Source organism: Drosophila takahashii, chromosome 2L (assembly GCF_030179915.1).
Source record: "Drosophila takahashii strain IR98-3 E-12201 chromosome 2L, DtakHiC1v2, whole genome shotgun sequence".
Classification (NCBI taxonomy): Eukaryota; Metazoa; Arthropoda; class Insecta; order Diptera; family Drosophilidae; genus Drosophila; species Drosophila takahashii.
The window spans coordinates 19,571,178-19,588,781 of record NC_091678.1 but is presented as its reverse complement, the minus strand read 5'-3'; the positions used below and the strand labels follow the sequence as shown (position 1 = coordinate 19,588,781).

Below are 17,604 nucleotides of genomic sequence, written 5' to 3'. Positions count from 1 at the left end.
TAGACCCTTTTATCGTTTGAGTGGAAAATTACGTTATTGGCTTTTCTTTTTTTTCTTTAATTTTCCGTCCTAGGCTGCAAAAAAGTTTGCTTTGTTTTGACTTTAAATTGCTAAGGACAAGAGAACGAAATTGAATTGACAACTTTTCTAAGAATTTTCAGTTGAAGCATGTATTGTTTAGCAAGTGTTTTGACTATTGTTTGACAAACCAGAACAATAAAGTTTTCGTAAAGAGATATGCAAAGCGAACTCGGAAGTTGAGGTGCATTCAAGTTTTCCCCAAGGAAACTTTCCTACACAAATATCTACACCAGAATTCGCTCCGCTTAACCACTAACCATTTAACCTAATTAACTTGGCTCATTATGTGTACATAAACCTCAGTAAAATACGCTAATCTTGTTTGGGAAAGTGCGGTACTTAAATATAAGAGCGTAGGTAAAATTAAATGTTTCTGTGGGCATAACTAGCATATTTTAATTAATATTATAATTATTGATTTTTTGTCTAAATATTATAATATTTTTTTATTTATTAATATTGCGTAAGCAAATAAGAATATGTCAAGACTGTATCCCTGTTATATTTACCTAAACGGACTGTATTTGACAGCTCCTTTCATTCCTCATTAAGCATTATAAGTGCACACTAAATAGCCACTTTGATAATTTTGGAATGGAATAGAGAATTTCAAGTGGACTCGCGTCTGCAATCGCAATTCAATTAAATTCAGCCAAGTGCCCTAAGGCGCAGAACGCACCGTTTGGGTTAAAGTCCCCCTTCCCCGCTTTTGAGCTACACTTATTCTCATTATTTCAATTGCACTCCTGTGTAATTGCAGCTTAAATGGGGTTAACACTAGGCAACATAGAGTGCCTGCCATCTGTGAGTACACCTTTCTTTATGTGTAAATGGTGGAATGTAATTGTGAAAATCTAATTTTTATAGGTGATTTGTGTTATTAGGGTTGTTTTTTAAAATTTGAAACAAAAAAAAATGTATAAATAATTTGATTGCTATAAAGAGTTGGTGTAGTCAGGGGGAAGGGATTTTGGGGGTGAAATCCTCTGCTTTTCAAGAGTATGCTACACAAATTTTTTTCTTAAAACCCCTTATCTAAGTCCTAGCTACGCCATTATAACGTAATTATACAAATCTACACCAAATAAAATGTTATAAATATACGATAGTGTTTGAAAAATAAAATAAATAAAAAAAATTAAGTATTATCATGAGCTTTATTTTTTTTAGGGTTTATTTTTTTGATCAAAAATTTTATTTTAAAATGTGTAATTTTGTATCCATTTGGTATTTCTTATTGAGCTTTGTTTTGACTTTAACGATGGGACTTTCGATAAAGTATATCTTTCCAGTTTAAAATGCGTTTATTACTTATGGCTTACCCGCGTGACCGTGTTGCCATCTCCAATTCGAACGGTGTTTTTAAATGAGTCCTCCAAAATGGCCCAGTTGCCTGAGAATTTATCCCCGGCTGCTGATGCTGATGAAGTGGTTGCCGTGGATGTGGATGCGGATAAAGTTGTCGTCGTATAGTTGTTTAATGTTGTTGTGGTGGCCTCGGGATTTGTGGCAGTTGTTGCTGCTGCCGCGTCTTTTGCAAATGCGACCAAGAGCAACAAGTGCAGCCACAAAAGGGGGACAGACCGCGTTGTTAGCCAAGTGTCGCTGGCCACTTGTTGCTGCCCCTGGCAGATGCCATCTCCATCTGGAGGCCCTGCCACGCCTCCCGCCCCACCTGATCCTTTTCTCGCTGCCGCCGCCGCCGCCAGCTTCTTCTTCTTGCGCCTCACCGCATTGTGCCAGCATCTCATTGTTGTTTTCGCATTTGCAACTGCATGAGAAGAACACAGAACGCAGATTAGTGGGGGACAATGACGGCTATTAAAATAAATTTTAGGCCCTGACATGCAAAAATGGATATATTAAGCTTTTTTATTTATGAGTCTTTTCATCTGGAACGCTTTTTAGTACGGTTGTTAAATATAATTACACCGGTTGAATTTTTTATATATTGGTAAAACGTTTCCCTGAGTTTAAGTCCCTTAAAAATTTATTTTACTTAATTTAAAGGTAATGCAAAAAATTTTTGTAATTTTATTTATTTATTTGTAGTATTTGTTGCATTTTTATTCAATTATTGTTAATGTATTTTTAATCAATTTGTAGGAATCCTGCGGAATAGTCGATCAAACGGTTAAGACTTCATAATAATAAATAAAAGTAATTAAATTAAGCTTTAAAAATAACTTATATTACTTTAATTTTTGACCTTACAACTAAATCGTACTCGTATATCCGAAACTTTAAAATTTAAAGCTCTTTCCCATATCATTGCAGCCATTACGCGTAAGCTGGACAAAAAATAACAGAGAACCAACTTCAATCGATAGGAACTTTATGACCGCACATACATATGGATATATATATTTTTTCCAGACAGGCCATTATTATACTTTCTTACAAATGGCTGTCATTTTTCTGTGTTTGAAAGCACTGCAAATAAGGCGACGAGAGTGGTGGTGATATTGAAGGATGTGGGGAGCTACCTCTTTCGGGGCGGAAAAGCCATTTTTATGACAACCCCCTTCGATCGGAACATTTGCAGTCCGAAGTGGTCTGAAACTTAAGTCCAAAACTTACTTCCATAGCTCTCAACTCAAATGCAAAAGATGTGTAGCATTTCCCTCGTTTTCTACGCTCTTTATTTGATATTTACATTTCGCTCGCTTTCACTTTGGCGAGGTGGAAATGGGTCGGTTGTGGAAGTGTTTTCCACCCTCTCGCCCCTATTTTATTTATGTCTTTAGTATTTATTTACGAGTTGGTTTCATTCAGACCCAAGCTGTGGGCGTTTCAGGTGAGTAAATCGCTATCTGTCCATGCACTTACTTTCCTGACATCTCTTTCTCCACTTGCTGACTTTCTCGAGTTCTTTTCGGTTTTGTTTACACCTGGCATGGCCATAAATAAATATTTCAACAATTTATTTATGTGTTGGCTTAATAATTTTTGCATGTGCCGAAAGCGAAAGTGAAACTGACGACAGATAATAGGGCTGGGATTAAGAAATTGGACAAGTGTCATCAGTGATTGACAATCTGATATAAGATAACTTCCTTTTCCGAAAATACACATTAAAAGCTGATAAAAGTTTTAGCAATTTTAAAAGATACCTTTTATTGTGGAAAACTGCTCCCATGTTTGCCCCTTCCATCGCGACGTATCCACTTTCTAAAGCTGTAACCACCTCTTAACCCCCAACCCTATATGCATTAGCCATTTGTTGGTATATGGTAAATGTTTATAAAAAAATTTGCCAGCCATTTGAACTTGACTGACGACAGCATGTGGATTATGACGATGATGATGGTGGGATGGGATTATTATGATTCCGCCCACAGCGCTCCATGTTTATATTTATTGTTTACAGTTGGGAAAAAACCCCCTTCTTCATCGTTGGTCGCGTTTTTCGCGTTTTATAAGCATGACTAAGCAGCGAGCCAGGGAAAAAAGAACATACACATGGTTAAAAGCTCCAGACAGGCGGCGATGCCGAAGAAATATGAGCAATATGCAAAGGATTGAGTGGATAGCTTTTGACTGGCTGTGGCATCAGGATCCCGTAGCCAAGTCCTGCGAAAGGGTTCAGAGCACACTTCCCATCCACAGAATAGCACACATACACAAGTCAGCTCAAACCGAAAAAAAGAGACTTGTAAGCGGAAATGCTGTTGAACATGGCTGCCAGTTGTTCTTTATCCTTTTTATTTGCAGGCTAAAATAAACATGAACAGGGACACAAAAAAGGAAAGTCCCTCTAAATCTGTGCCGGGCATATGAGAAAAATTTATGAATAAAAATACACTTGTGAGCAAAACCCTAGTTTTAAGTCAAATTTCTGAAACGATTTTTAGAAAGGGTAATAAATTACTTTTGAATCAAAGTTTTGATTCATATACAAACAAAAACAAACCATTTAAACTTTTTTAAAAATTATAATTTTGGCCGAACTTTGTTGGGAAGTGTGAACACACATGCAGTTTGGTGACAATGTTCGTTTTAAAAGTTTTATTATTAGTTTTTTTTTGCACTTCGGCTTGTTGTGGTTTCCAAAATTTTTTATTTTTGATTTTATGCATACCTTTTTTGATTTCATGCCTAAACTTTTTTCTTAGTTGGCCTGTTTTATGGACTTTTTGGAAGGATTGGTTTTGAAAGATTGATTTTAAAGGGTTTTTTTAAATAATATGAAATTATAATTAAATGTATAATTTTGGTGAATCCTTGAATAGATATTTTTTTATGGCGACCTGAGCTTTTAATAATGGTAAAAATGACAAACATTCTTTTATGTTCATTTGATAAATATTTATTTAACGTTTTAACTAATTTTTGTAAGCATGTAAAGAAATCATACCTTTCATTGGCATTTCATCTGAAGTGAAACTTCGTATCCACTTTGCAAGCTATAATATGTATACAATCTAACAAAATGTTTCAATGCTCCCCGTACTCTTAAAACTAAGCCTGTGGCTTATGCTGACTTTGGTTCTTGAGGGGTTCTGCCAATCATTTCGGCCTCGCTTATCAAACATTTCAAATCTTTGGGACAATTTTCCACTAACCGCTAAACACGCTTTTCCCATGAATTAGCCAAGTTCACAGCAGGGCGTTTTTTTTGGACGGAGAAAAACTCCTGAGGCTTGCATTAATTTAATGAGGTTTCCTTCTGCCTTTGATTTGCCTGCGGTTTATTTTTTTGGACCAGCCCATTTTCGTTTCGGTCCGAGTGTCGACAGACGTTGAAGTAAATGAAACGTTTCAACGCCTTTTCACTGGCTTCTCTGGACGGCTTTCCTTTCTATTCCTTTGCCTTGCCTTCACTGGCCAACCGCCTGCGGTCAGAACGTCACAACTCAACTGGAATAAGTGAAGTTGTCAGTTGGCTGTTTTAGTTGTTGTCCCTGGGATTCCTTAAGCTGTCATGTGTTTTGCATAATGCTCGGGACTCGATTGAACATTTGATTCGACATGGATCAACTTTCCCTTTTGTGTGTGCCCACAAATTGGGTTGCGGAAATTGGTTCGCAGATTAGGTTTATCAGTACCCGTTTCGCCTGAGGGGCTTATAAAACATGTATTTGGCTTATTTAGACAATCTAATAAATTGTATAAAAAATACAGAATTAGCTTAACACTTACTTTTTGAGAAAATCGATTTAAAATCTCCTTTTTTAAATAAATAAAACAAGAAATTAACCATTTTGCACAAAATACTTTTCAGAAAAATCTGAAACTTCTAATACAACTGTCGAATGATTTTTCTATATTTCATTTGAACTTGTATTGTATGCTAGATTTTCTGCGAAAAAATTCTCGCCCCTGACAACTTAAGTTCTTAACAAAAATGCCATTTACCAAATCAGCACCACCCATATGTAGAAAGATATATAATAGCCACATTATAAAGTCATAAAAAGAAAACACACAATAAGCTGAAGAATTGCCTTGGGAATAGACGGGAAGCGGAAAGGAGAGGGCAAACAAAAAATCATAAAAATGAAATCATTGCAGAGCTGAAATCATCGCATATGAGCAGGATAAATGCATTGCAATGGATTGGCAGATGGTTGTCGTCCTTTTTAGCGGGCACTTTCCGGCACATAAAGCACATGAAATTATTATGATCGAAAATCAATGACAGAGAAAACTGACAAAATCAGCAGAATGTGGCTAAAACGCACAATTGCTGGGTGGACTGGGTGTGGACTGAATGAAAGAAGCTTTTGCGGGCGAACCCTAAATGGGGCTTAAAGGACCTCCGCTTGACCCTCCCCCAAGCGAACTGTTCCCATTTCGAGAGACGCACAAATGTGTAAAGCAGATAAAAACGTGCTTATGAAAAGGTCCCAGAAGGCATAGATATAGTTTATGCGATGAAAGGCAGCCTCCATGGGTATGGGTCCCCAAATAAAGCCACTGGCCGAGGAGCTAAAGAGCTCAAAGTTTGTTTGCTTTTTCCCCTCAACGAGGAAGTAATTTAACCCATTTCCATAAATAAAAGTTTACTTTCATGTCTGCAACTTTGGACAGGTGCAAGTGTTTTTTCCTCTGGCCTTTAAGGAGCAAAGTCAGCAAAGTCGAAAGGCGACAGAAAGTTTCGTTGAAACTGCAATGACATCAAGAGAGATAGCGGTGGTAACAGCTGGAACAGCCATATTGCCACTGACACTAATGGCAACCCAAGAAACAGATGCACTAAAGTTATCTCTACAAATAAAAATAATAAAATATATTCTGGTGAATAGTAACCTTGAGTAAAAATGCAGTCCAAGAAATTTGAAAAATTTTAAGTTCATAATTAGTTAAATACAAAAGGCCTTTAATTGTGGCACAAATATTTGTGGTAACCAAGATGAAAACAAAAATATTAAAAGCTTTTCTATTAAAAATAATCTCAATTCAAAATATAATTTTATTCAATCTAGTTGAAAATATTGTTTATTAAGCTACTTCCTCTCAATGAAATTCCAGATATTCTATCCAGAACTGAAGGTTCATAAATACAAAAAGACAAGTCCTTAGAATGAACTCATGAACACAAGGAAAAACCCAATAATACTACCAACAAGTTTCGGCAATAGAGAAATGCGAAAAAACCAGCTAAATTGACAACAGCAACAGTAAGACTAAAAGTCAAATGACCAATATTAATATAAGAAACAGCAACAGTGGTGTCAAAGAAAAGTGGAAAAATGAAAAAGAAACTCACAAACATGTTGACAAATTTTGTCTCTGCTCGTTTTACTCGGTCTTTATTGTTTTTCCTCTTTTTTTCCCCAGCTCGGCCCTTTTAAACGCATGTCATGTGGAAAAATGCGCTGAAGAACACAACTTGAAACTGGCGGAAGGAATGCGAAAAAAGTGGAAGTCGGTGCCGTACTAAAAAAGACTTAGTGAGGGCAGCTGAAATAGCGGAGAATTCAGGAGCAGCAGCTGCGTTTGATGTCTTTAGCCCAGGAAGCTGGAGGCGCTGGGCGGAAAGGAGGTTTTGACATTGCATTGCCCTTACGGCATAAATATTGTATATAGTACACTTTTCGAGGGCAAAAGGAGCAGGAGCCACCAAAGCTGGGTAAGCCGATGTAAAAATACTAAAAAATGTTTCTAAAATATTCTCGTTTTACGGCACACACGAAAACTATTTTAATTCCACTCTCGAGCTTCAAAGAAGAGGAGTGCAAACATCTATTATACTTCCTAGATAAATTCACCTACATTTTTATATGCAGAAAGAATTTATTTCCTTTTATTAACTATCTAGATTAAATTATGAGTTATTTGATAAATTTTGTAAATATTAAATACCTAATAAGTAGTTTGAATATGCAAGTTATACAAAAGTCATAAAAAATTTTCATGAACTGAATGTTTATTGTTCAAGAGCTTACGTTTATTACTGACCACTTAAAATCTGCTCATTCCCCAATGGGGTTTGGCAAAGAATAAATTCAGAAAAAATATCTGAAACCTAAACCTAGAAAATTTGCAATTCTCTTGTAAAACAAAATTCGAAAGATTAAATAAACAAATTGCAAAAGTCTAGATATGTAAAAATGAGCCACCAAAGGGCGACACATATGCAGATTGAGATACAAAAGGATGAAAGGGACCTCGTTAGACGACAGCTTTAGTGTCGCCATCGTCCCTGTCGCTGTGTCAATTGCAGTTTGCATATAAATTAGCGTAATTAAATGTCGAACAAGTGCTATAAAATTACAGGCAACAAAATTGTGGTTAATTGTGCTTTTGCTGCTTTGCGAGCATGTGGTTATAAAACATTATGACTCAACTTGATGGCACTTCAAATGCTGCAGGGCCATCACTCAAGTGCAGTCGCCGTTCTTTCTATGTATTTTATGGTCTTGTGGTTACGAAAAGTTTTTGAAAATAATAGTGGTGATAAATCAATTTTTTTTTGTGTTCAATTTATTTTTATAGGGGTATAATTATATTTTAAGTACCAAAGAATCCTAAAAAAATATTAAAATATAGTTTTGTTAATTTAATATAAAGGGGATCAAAAAAAATTACGTATACGACTGGTTAGACACCCATCTCCTTTAATACCTTATATCATCGAAGGAAAATATTATTCATTTTAAAATTCATCATCCAAAAAAAGGTATACCTAATACGCCCATTTCCTGATTCAGGTCTCGACCCACACAACCTTGGTCTTCACTTTCCCCACTTTTTCGCACTTTTGCGACCATTAAGTGCAGAAGCTGCCTTAGAGACAGAAGCTCGGCTTGTTTGCAACAGTTTCTTGGCACTTTTAAAGGATTTACCAGCGTCACTGGGTTGAAAGCGAGCAAAATTAAAATGGAAGCGCAAATTTGTTTCTGTTTGAAGGCAACTCTTTGGCGTTTGACTTTTGGGGCCACGCCCATGGACGCCCACTGGGAGATGCAAATGAATCTGCCCAAACAGTTTACAAAAATGCACGCCCTCCTGGATGCCACGCCTCTTTCCCTTTCCCTTGCCTTTAGACAAACCATTTTTGTTCACTTTGTCGGTATTTAGTTCTTTTCCCTGTGTAGGGAATTTTATGCAGATTTATATAGTACATATAGATTTGAGTAATGAGAAAAGTTCGGATTGAGGGCAGTGCGGATTATTCATTAGCAGTGGCTTTTTTCCCGTTTTTCAGCTTGTTTAAGATTGTTTTTTTGGAATACCTTCTATAGCTAATTGCTGAATTAATTTAAACTTTTTCATAATTTTCATTTTCAGGTAATTAAATAAATTTATTTAATATTATCGCTTCTCGCCAATGGTATTTATAATAACTTTTAGCACGTTTCCATATTATTGGCGATTGTGTCACAATGAATATGTAAACAGTTAATTGAAAAATAACTTAACCATTAACATTATTGTTTTATTTTTATTGTGGGCCGTGGCAGGTCAATAATATTGTAATGACTCTTTGTGTTAGGCGAAAACAATCAACACATAATAAAGCAAGCTAATACAAGTCCTTCTGAATGGAATTAGAGGGTTCCTGTTGAGGGCTTCTGGTTTTGACGATTTAATACCAATTTCATGGCACCATCAGAGAGTTACATTTGTTTAAATATCTATTAATTCCGTTGGTCATTAATATTTATTGTCACTGTCTGGCGAAACCACGTGGCTTCTTCATATATTTCGTTGTTTTTTTGTACTCATGAGTATACTTACCATCGGAGAAAACTCAGCCGGGAAATGAATAAGCAGCTAATAAGCTTTAAGAACATAAGCAGACTAGCAGCTCAAATGCTCACACACTCACGCCCAGAAGTGCGCATACATATGAGGCTTATGTCAGGTCTATTATTTCCCTGACTCCCCATATATACATACATATTTTTTTTCTTTTTTTCCAGTTGCTGGTAGGGCATTATCGTCAGACTTCGAGTGCCATGATTGATGTGGAAAAGCGAATGCAGGCAGCAATATACTTAATCCAGGCAAACAAGGCTTTGTTTAATTATAACAAATGAAAGGGCTGCGATTGTCTTGGCAGCAATAAACGAGCCACAGTGACTTTGGAAGATATTTAATTTTTCATCATGACTTTGAATATGCAAATTCATTTAGTGGGAAATTAAACCAAGTAAGAAAATAAAATGATAAAAAATTTAAATAATGCCAGCTATCCATGTTAGTTTAAATTGGATAATTAGATTTTAGTTAATACTATTATTAAACAACCACAATTAAACAACGCTTGTCCGTTGGCTCCTAGATTTCCAGCCAATTTATACTTATAATCAAATTGCTAACTTTCATTAAAATAATCATTTGCCAATTAAAGCAGCCACTTTCCACATTTTGTTACAGAGTACTTTGGACCAAACTTTGTCTATTGATTTTATCTACTTATTTGTTCATATTTGCTGTCAGGCAAAACAGATTTAATGCAATTATGTTATGTTTTCCATTGGTAAATTATAGTTTTACCAAAATGAGTTTATTAGATTTTGCAATTAAATTTGAATTATTTAATCTTCTTTCACACTTCTGGTTGTGGCTAACAATGCAGGAGGCATTAAACTTGAAATCACTTTGTATGCATGGTAGAAGTGATTATGCAGATCGTAAGTATGCAAAGTTGTACTGGAAATTGAGACTGCTGGTTCAATGGCTTCTCCAGGGTCAGAGCCCTGAATATTTACCTAGTAGACACGGGTCGTCGTTTAATCATTTTTTATTTTTGGTCTCAAGTGAGAAAAGAAGGTGAACGAACAGGCAAACGCATATAGACACACACAAGTCCGCTGAGATACATCCATATTTATGTCGAGAATTTGTAGCATACTTTTCAGTCGCCAGCCGAGTCTAAGCCTTAAAGCCATTTAATTTTATTACACTTTGCGGACTTTAAGCAGCCAAGCAGCGATTAAAAGGTCCCTCCTTCTGCAACCCCAAAAACTCATCAAGTAAATAATTTAACTGATTCAATTATGTACAATAATTTGGCATACACTCCATATAAAATGTATATACATATATACTTAGGTACACGGAGGCCTGGGCTAAATTTAAATCTCCTGAGGGGTTGCTGTGGCTCTTATTTTGCTAATACATTTGATGAAATGGAATATCTATGCCGCACTTCGGGGATGCTGGCTGGGATGTTGTTGAATGTATTATGAAAATTGGGTTAGTTGTGTATGTTTTCTGAATATGTGAAAAGGTTGTGGGCGCTCAAAAACCTTGAATGAGTATAAATTAATTTTTTAATGTAAACATACATGGACCGAATATTTGAGGCGCATTATATTGATTTAAATTAGTAATAATAAACTAACTACATTTTTTTTTAAATATAAAAAACCTTTGTTTTATGGCTGGTATAAAACTCGGATATAAACTCTTCACTTTTCTTAATTCCAATAGCTTACCTCCTTTACTCGAAGCTCAATTCATGACTCTGACTTTTAATTGCCTTCTTCAAAGTCAAAGACTTGGATGCTTTCCTCCTTCTTTCCTTTTTATTTTATCGTATCGTTTGTATTTCTTTCTTTTGTTTGTATTAGTTATCAGGGATTTTTTATATTTTCACTTCATCATCTCCTTCCACTTTAACGTTTCTTTTATTGTCTGGCTTTATTCAATTTGGTGCGGAGCTGTTTACTTCAATGTGTATAGAAATATTTAAATAAATTTTAGAAACGGCTTTTGCCATTGTCAGCCTTTTCAAATGTGTGTGGGCGTAGACTTGGCTCGTTGTTGTCGGAATTGGCTTTATTTCAATTTATGCCTTGTTTGCTCGTTCAGTTTATGCGTAATTTGTTCTCAGTTTATTATTGGCTTAATACTCATGGAAGTGTAAAAAATATTTGTTGATTTTATTGTTTGTGGAATTAAAGTTTCAAACTTCCAAGACTTAATTCAGGTTTGCATAAGAAAAATTGAGGGTAAGATGTTATTTTTGAAATTTTCCAAGCTTAAAAATAAAAATTCTCTGTAAAATATTTAACTAATTTAGTGCCGTTTTCTCGTCTGCATGTTAAATTGAAAGTGGATTTTAAGCCCTCAATTTCTAAAAGTTTTTAAGTTTTATACCTACTTTAAATTATACATACGCATGAGAAAACGGCCCTTAGACTCTTAATATATTTAAACTTCCGGTTTTCTATGTTCGGATGACAAGTTATACTATTTTCCTTCTCAGGAATCTTGATCAAGCTATTCCATTCACGTATTCATATTTAGAAGTGACCAATTGCCCAAAATTCCTGTGTGAAATATTACATTCCTGCACTTAACTTGGTAGTTTGCAATTAATTGCCTTCTTTATGCCAGTGGCATTTTCTAACTAAGCATCTGCGGAGCCGAGCACACATTATCGTTAATAATGAATGGAACTAAAAGTTTCGTGCAGCCGACAAGGACAACGGAGAAAAGTTGGTACAAAAAACTTTCTAAAGGAGCGAAAAAAAAACTTTTAAATACACTCAAAATTTGCCAGCGGCAAAGCGCGAGAGGATTTTATTTCGTAGTTAGTACTTTTGAAATTGCCAACAGCTGAGTTGATATAGATTTATGAATATTTATTAGCCGTGAACTGTCGCTTATTAAAAACTTAATTGAAGCTGCCGAGGAACCTGTTGCCGCCTCATTAGGGTCGGAAATTTCCATTGGTTTGCCCGTTGGCAGCAAAGTTAATTACAATATTTCATTGCTCCGGTGATGGGGGGGTGTTGTGTAATTTTTATATCCAACAAATTGCCAACGGCGCATTAAACGCAATAATACAAAAAAAAATACAAAATAAAATGGAGAAGAAGAAATGGAACAAAAATGCAAAGCAATTTGTAGTAAATAAAAAGAGGAATGCTGAAATGGCGCCCAAATACGCAACTCAAACAGGAAGACAAACTTTTCACGCCCCCACAACAAACACCCCTATAATATGTGTGTGTGAGTAGGCACCCACACAGTGGCAATTCACACAGATGTGGCCAATACATTGACAAGGCACACGGGGGACTTTGATTTTCATGACCAAGTGAAAGCGAGACGAGAAGAAGAAGACGGAGAAATGCTGGAGAACACAGTAGAAAGTTGTCTTTTCTTAGGCATGCAGAAGGCTGAATGCTCTTAAAATGCTGTAGTTGGAAAAAGGAAATGTTGCAAGGACTTCTGAAGCGGTGAAGGCAAAACTAAACCTAACTAATTAAAAGTAAACAACAAAAAATGAAAATGACTCTGAAAATAAAATATTCAATTAGTTGCCTTTTAAAGGGAAATCTACTAAGGTCCGCTTTCTTGTGCGCATGTTAAATTTGTAGTTGACTATAATTTCTAATAATTTAAATGAAAATTAAATTTCCAGCCCATGACTGATATGGGCTGGAAAACAATTAGGATTCTAAGATTAGGATCAGTATTCAACGTAACCAAAAAGTTGTTCTTAACAAAAAACTTATTTTAAAAAAAAAAATAAGTTGATGTTTCCTGTTTTTAAGAACTTTAAAACTTTCTAGAGATTTGTATATAGAGCGAACTCTTACATCTCTTATATTATTTCTTATTTTTTCAAACATTAATACAAATATTACCCAAGTTATGTAATTAGTCACTGTAATAATATATTTAAAAAAAACATAGTTTTCGGAAAAAGAATAAACAGTATTTTTCACAAAAAAAAATAAAAACTGAACCTTTGTAAAAAATATTGTAAAACTGTAAACAATTTAAAATTTGTTGTTGTAATTGTAAGAATACCTTATTTCCTTAATTTTCCTTGAAAAATTTCAGAAGTTACTCCGTTTTCGTAAAACACAATTATAAAATTAAATAAAATGCTTTGTTTTATTTTCGCCTACATACGATTTCAGACTTTAATGCAAGGCTTGCTAATTTTTCGCGTTTGCTGAAGAGCTCCAAAAACAACCTGTAAATAAAAGTCAGAGGCAGACACGCCGTTTTCGCCTAGGTAGGATTTATGTATTTCTTATTTTTTTCTGCCTTGTTCTCCGTTTTACTTCTTGTATTTTTGGGCAGACGCCCACGCGGCGCCAAACTGCGCATTCTGCTCTGCTTGATTATTCAACAGACTTCGCATCAAAACATATTTTTTTCCTTTTGATTAGATTGTTTTTAATTTCAATTACTTTGGAGTGGAAATTAATTTTCTAACATGGGTAACTCATAACTTAGCAGTGATACGTGTTTTTACAAAGCCTTTTTGAATTAATTGTAGTGTTAAATATAATGAATTATTTTTGTACGTTTTCTTTTAAAGTTATTTAAAGATTAGTTTTTAAAGTTAACCGCATAAAACTTTCGTTTTCTTTACAACAACACGGGCCACTGAGGATAAGACACCCACACACTCACAATCGCACACACAGGCTCCTCTCTTTGAAGAATGAATGTACCGTTATTCCGCTATGGCACAACCGACACACTTGAAACTCCGCCACGAACTGTCCCGTTATCCGTGGCTCCTGCTGAAGGAAAAGTTCAACTCGGGCTCGTGCTTTTCCGCTCTCTCGTGAGTCTGCTGTCCCTGTCTCTTTCCCCCTCTCTTTCCATCGTATGTTATCAGTTTGATTTGATTTCGCCCAGAAGTCCTAGCCTCGCACAATTTGGCTTTGCTTGGCCAAGGGTGACTGCGTTCTCAAGGATGTTCCGAAATTCACCACACTTGTCGCTCGGCTCGCTCTCTTTTGCTCTCTTTTAGTCGCCATCTCGCTCTCTCTGGCGTGACACCTGTAGTGTGAAAGCTTTTGGATGTGTCAGTGTTGTCACCCTAATAACACAAATTTGCATACATCAATTTACATCCTTAGTTTTAAATATTACATACTTCTTTAAATGATTAATACATTAAATTACTTTAAAAAAAGTTTATAAGTTTAAATTTGTAAACTTTGTTATGGCTTTAAGTCAGTGGCGGATCTAGGATCTAGGAAGAGAACAAATTTCGGTTCACTTATACAAATATTAGACAGCTCTGTCATTATTATATTATATCATAAGATTGGATAAATCTAATTTCTCAACGTCCGACTACATAATTAATACATATTCCTCAAGCAAAAGAAGTCATATTTTTCTGGTTAAATGCTAAAAATAGCTTACCCATCATTTTTCTGCATTTGAATTTCCCATTCAATGTAATCCACTTATGAATTAAACCAAGAAAATGTGTAAGCAACAAATGAGCCATAAATAAGTTACGCATTCATTCAACTCGCTTTTATGTTGGACTCATTGAACTCTTTCCCTCGAAAAACCATTACATTTTTAGCCTCAATTACTCAAACAACAGCAACAACCTGTTGGCATTTGTCCACTTGTGTTTCCTTTTTTTTCTGCCCCCGTATTTTCCATGCACAGCCACTGCATTAAGCGTTTCAGGATACTGTCTAAATGAAGTCTTAAAAGTGCTCTGACATTTCACATTGCCTTGCAGGGGGTCACGTGGCTCATGGTGAGCTTCACTGAAAAAAAATCTTAAATTAAAATCAAAGAATATTTTAATTTTTTTTAAGTCTTTTAATTTAAGAAGTTAACAGCAGCAGAAGTTACAAATGTAAGCCCAGTTAAAAAATGTGTTTAATTATTGAATTATATTTTATTATAATTCAATTACATTTTTGCGGTGACTAGAAATAATCTGTATTTTATTTGATTTTATTTTGATCCTAAATTGTGTAGAACAAGAAAGGAAGCTAGCTTCGGCCAGCCGAAGCTTATATACCCTTGCAGATAATTCCTTTTAATTTACAAATCGCAAAAATGTTAATTTTCCTATTATTTCTCATTAATTTTGCGTTCTTTTCAATGGCAGCTATATGATATAGTAGTTCGATTTTGATAAAATTAAAATCGAAATTCGAAAATATTTAAAAAGAGTTATATCCTAGAGTAGAAGAGAATACAATAAAAATCAACGAAGCAATAATTTATTTCCTATTATATTCCCATTAATTTTCCGATCGTTCCTATGGCAGCTATATGATATAGTCGTCCGATTTAAAAAAAAATTTTATTCGAAATTCAGAATTAGATAAAAAATGACATTTCCAAAAGTAGAATGTTATAGTTTCAAAAACACCCAAAATATAATTTTTTTAAATATTTTTTCCCGATTGTTCCTATGAGAGCTATATGATATAGTTGTCCGATCCGGCTCGTTCCGACTTATATACTACCTGCAATAGAAAGAAGACTTTTGGGAAAGTTGTATCCCGATAGCTTGAAAACTGAGAGACTAGTTTGCGTAGAAACGGACGGACAGACGGACAGACGGACGGACAGACGGACATGGCTAGATCGACTCGTCTAGTGATGCTGATCAAGAATATATATACTTTATGGGGTCGGAAACGTCTCCTTCACTGCGTTGCAAACTTCTGACTGAAATCATAATACCCTCTGCAAGGGTATAAAAATAAATTAGCTTGACCTTTTTAAAGTGTACTTTCATTACGTCCTCGTTTATTCCGTTGAAAAGATGACCATTTCGACTTTAACCTATTTTGGATCCGAACTGTTTTATCCTAACCCTCATGACCGCCCCCTGTCTGTGGATCTATCCCTGCTCCCAGCAACAGTTGACGTAATTTGCAGGTAATATGTGTGTTGCCTGTTGCTCCTGTTCCTGTCATTTCACTGACCAGGACAACCACATTTCATCCCCTGTCTCCCCAGGTCCCTGTGGCTCTTTATTTATTTCTCCTTCATGGAGGGTTCGTGTACAAACGAGCCAATCGAGCCACATATTGATTTACGTGTTCAGGATGTGTTCCAGTAGTCATTGAAACCAAGCACTTAGAGAATATGCATTTAGTATATTTAGAAAATATCTATCACAGATTAAAATATCATGTATAATTATCGGTTAACCCTTTTGCTTTTCCTTAGTGGTGATAAAATAAAAATATTGCTCCTGACGATTTTAGTGGAATAGTAATGTTCATTACTTAGCTTCCAAATTATATGTTTTAAGTTTAATAACTTCACTTACGATTTTTTGATAAATATTTGTAATTTTATTTGCATTTTGCGACTAATTTTATAAGTTTTCAATATTTTTAAGTATAAAATAAAGTGCGCACCGAATAGTTTCAGTGCATTGATTAAGTGTGTAATGTGAGATGCGCTATATGTCTGGCTCGAAAAATGTGTAACAAAAAGAGAGGGAAAGTGTGACAAAAAAATCAATTAAATTGTATACTCTTTGCATATGATGTGCAATTAATTAAGCTTTTCTGACACCATACGGCTACCGATTTTCCCTCTTTTTCGTGAAATGCAATTTACAATCTAACCTCATTCCGGTTGAAAAATTTGCATACAAAAAGGGGAGAAGAAACATATTTCTGCACACATTTCCGCTGCACTAAACGTGATTGAAAGCGGAAATTGCTTCATGTTCTTTTTTCACCCGCCGAGCATCCTTCCTCGTCCCCGATATCCCTCTTTCCCCAGCTTCTGGCTTCCGTTCGATGGCCGCAAACTGTGGACGGAGTGCGGAAAAGAGGCCCTGACTGATGACTGGCAAATCGGGTTTTCAATTGACATTTGATAGAAATTGCGTTAGTAACCTCTAGTGCCGACCTGCGCTCCTCTCTTCGCATCCTTCATGACGAGCCCAGAGCCCAGAGTGTTGGCTGATGCGATTATCGCGGGGCTCAACAGAAGCCATCGTTCCCCCTGTGGATTTTTTCAGCATTTCGTTTTGGTTACTCTCAGAAGCAGTCCTCGGATGAGTGATTTATGAGGTACCATTTGGCGGATAAACGTCGGAAATGGGCTGAAAATTTGTGAGGTGTCCGTATAATTACATTGGAGATAGATTTATTTTTGAAAAATGTTAGCGATGTCTTTGGGTATTCTTGATAATTTAAAAATATTATTGACACAAGAAAACAAGTATTTAAATTTTTCAAAGCACAATTTATTTAATTTATTTTTGTTTTATTTTTTTGATAATTAAATTGAAAAATTGTGTAAGTAAGTAACAATTATAATAAGTTTACATAAAACCAGTGCTGCCATCGCTTATAGGACAGA

General features: G+C 35.4%; 1 protein-coding gene across 1 annotated transcript in view; it reads right to left on the bottom strand.

Annotated features, from left to right (window-relative positions):
- The window catches only part of LOC108067550 (probable G-protein coupled receptor CG31760), a 30,273-nt gene extending 16,272 nt beyond the window's left edge, over window positions 1-14,001 (bottom strand). The window contains exons 1-3 of the mRNA XM_044395127.2: window positions 13,926-14,001; window positions 10,974-11,198; window positions 1,404-1,852 (exon numbers count right to left, since the gene is read on the bottom strand). Of these exons, the coding sequence (XP_044251062.2) occupies window positions 1,404-1,832 (429 nt within the window). The 5' untranslated portion in view covers window positions 1,833-1,852; window positions 10,974-11,198; window positions 13,926-14,001. The remainder of the gene's footprint in view (window positions 1-1,403; window positions 1,853-10,973; window positions 11,199-13,925) is intronic.
- Window positions 14,002-17,604: the final 3,603 nt, after the last annotated feature.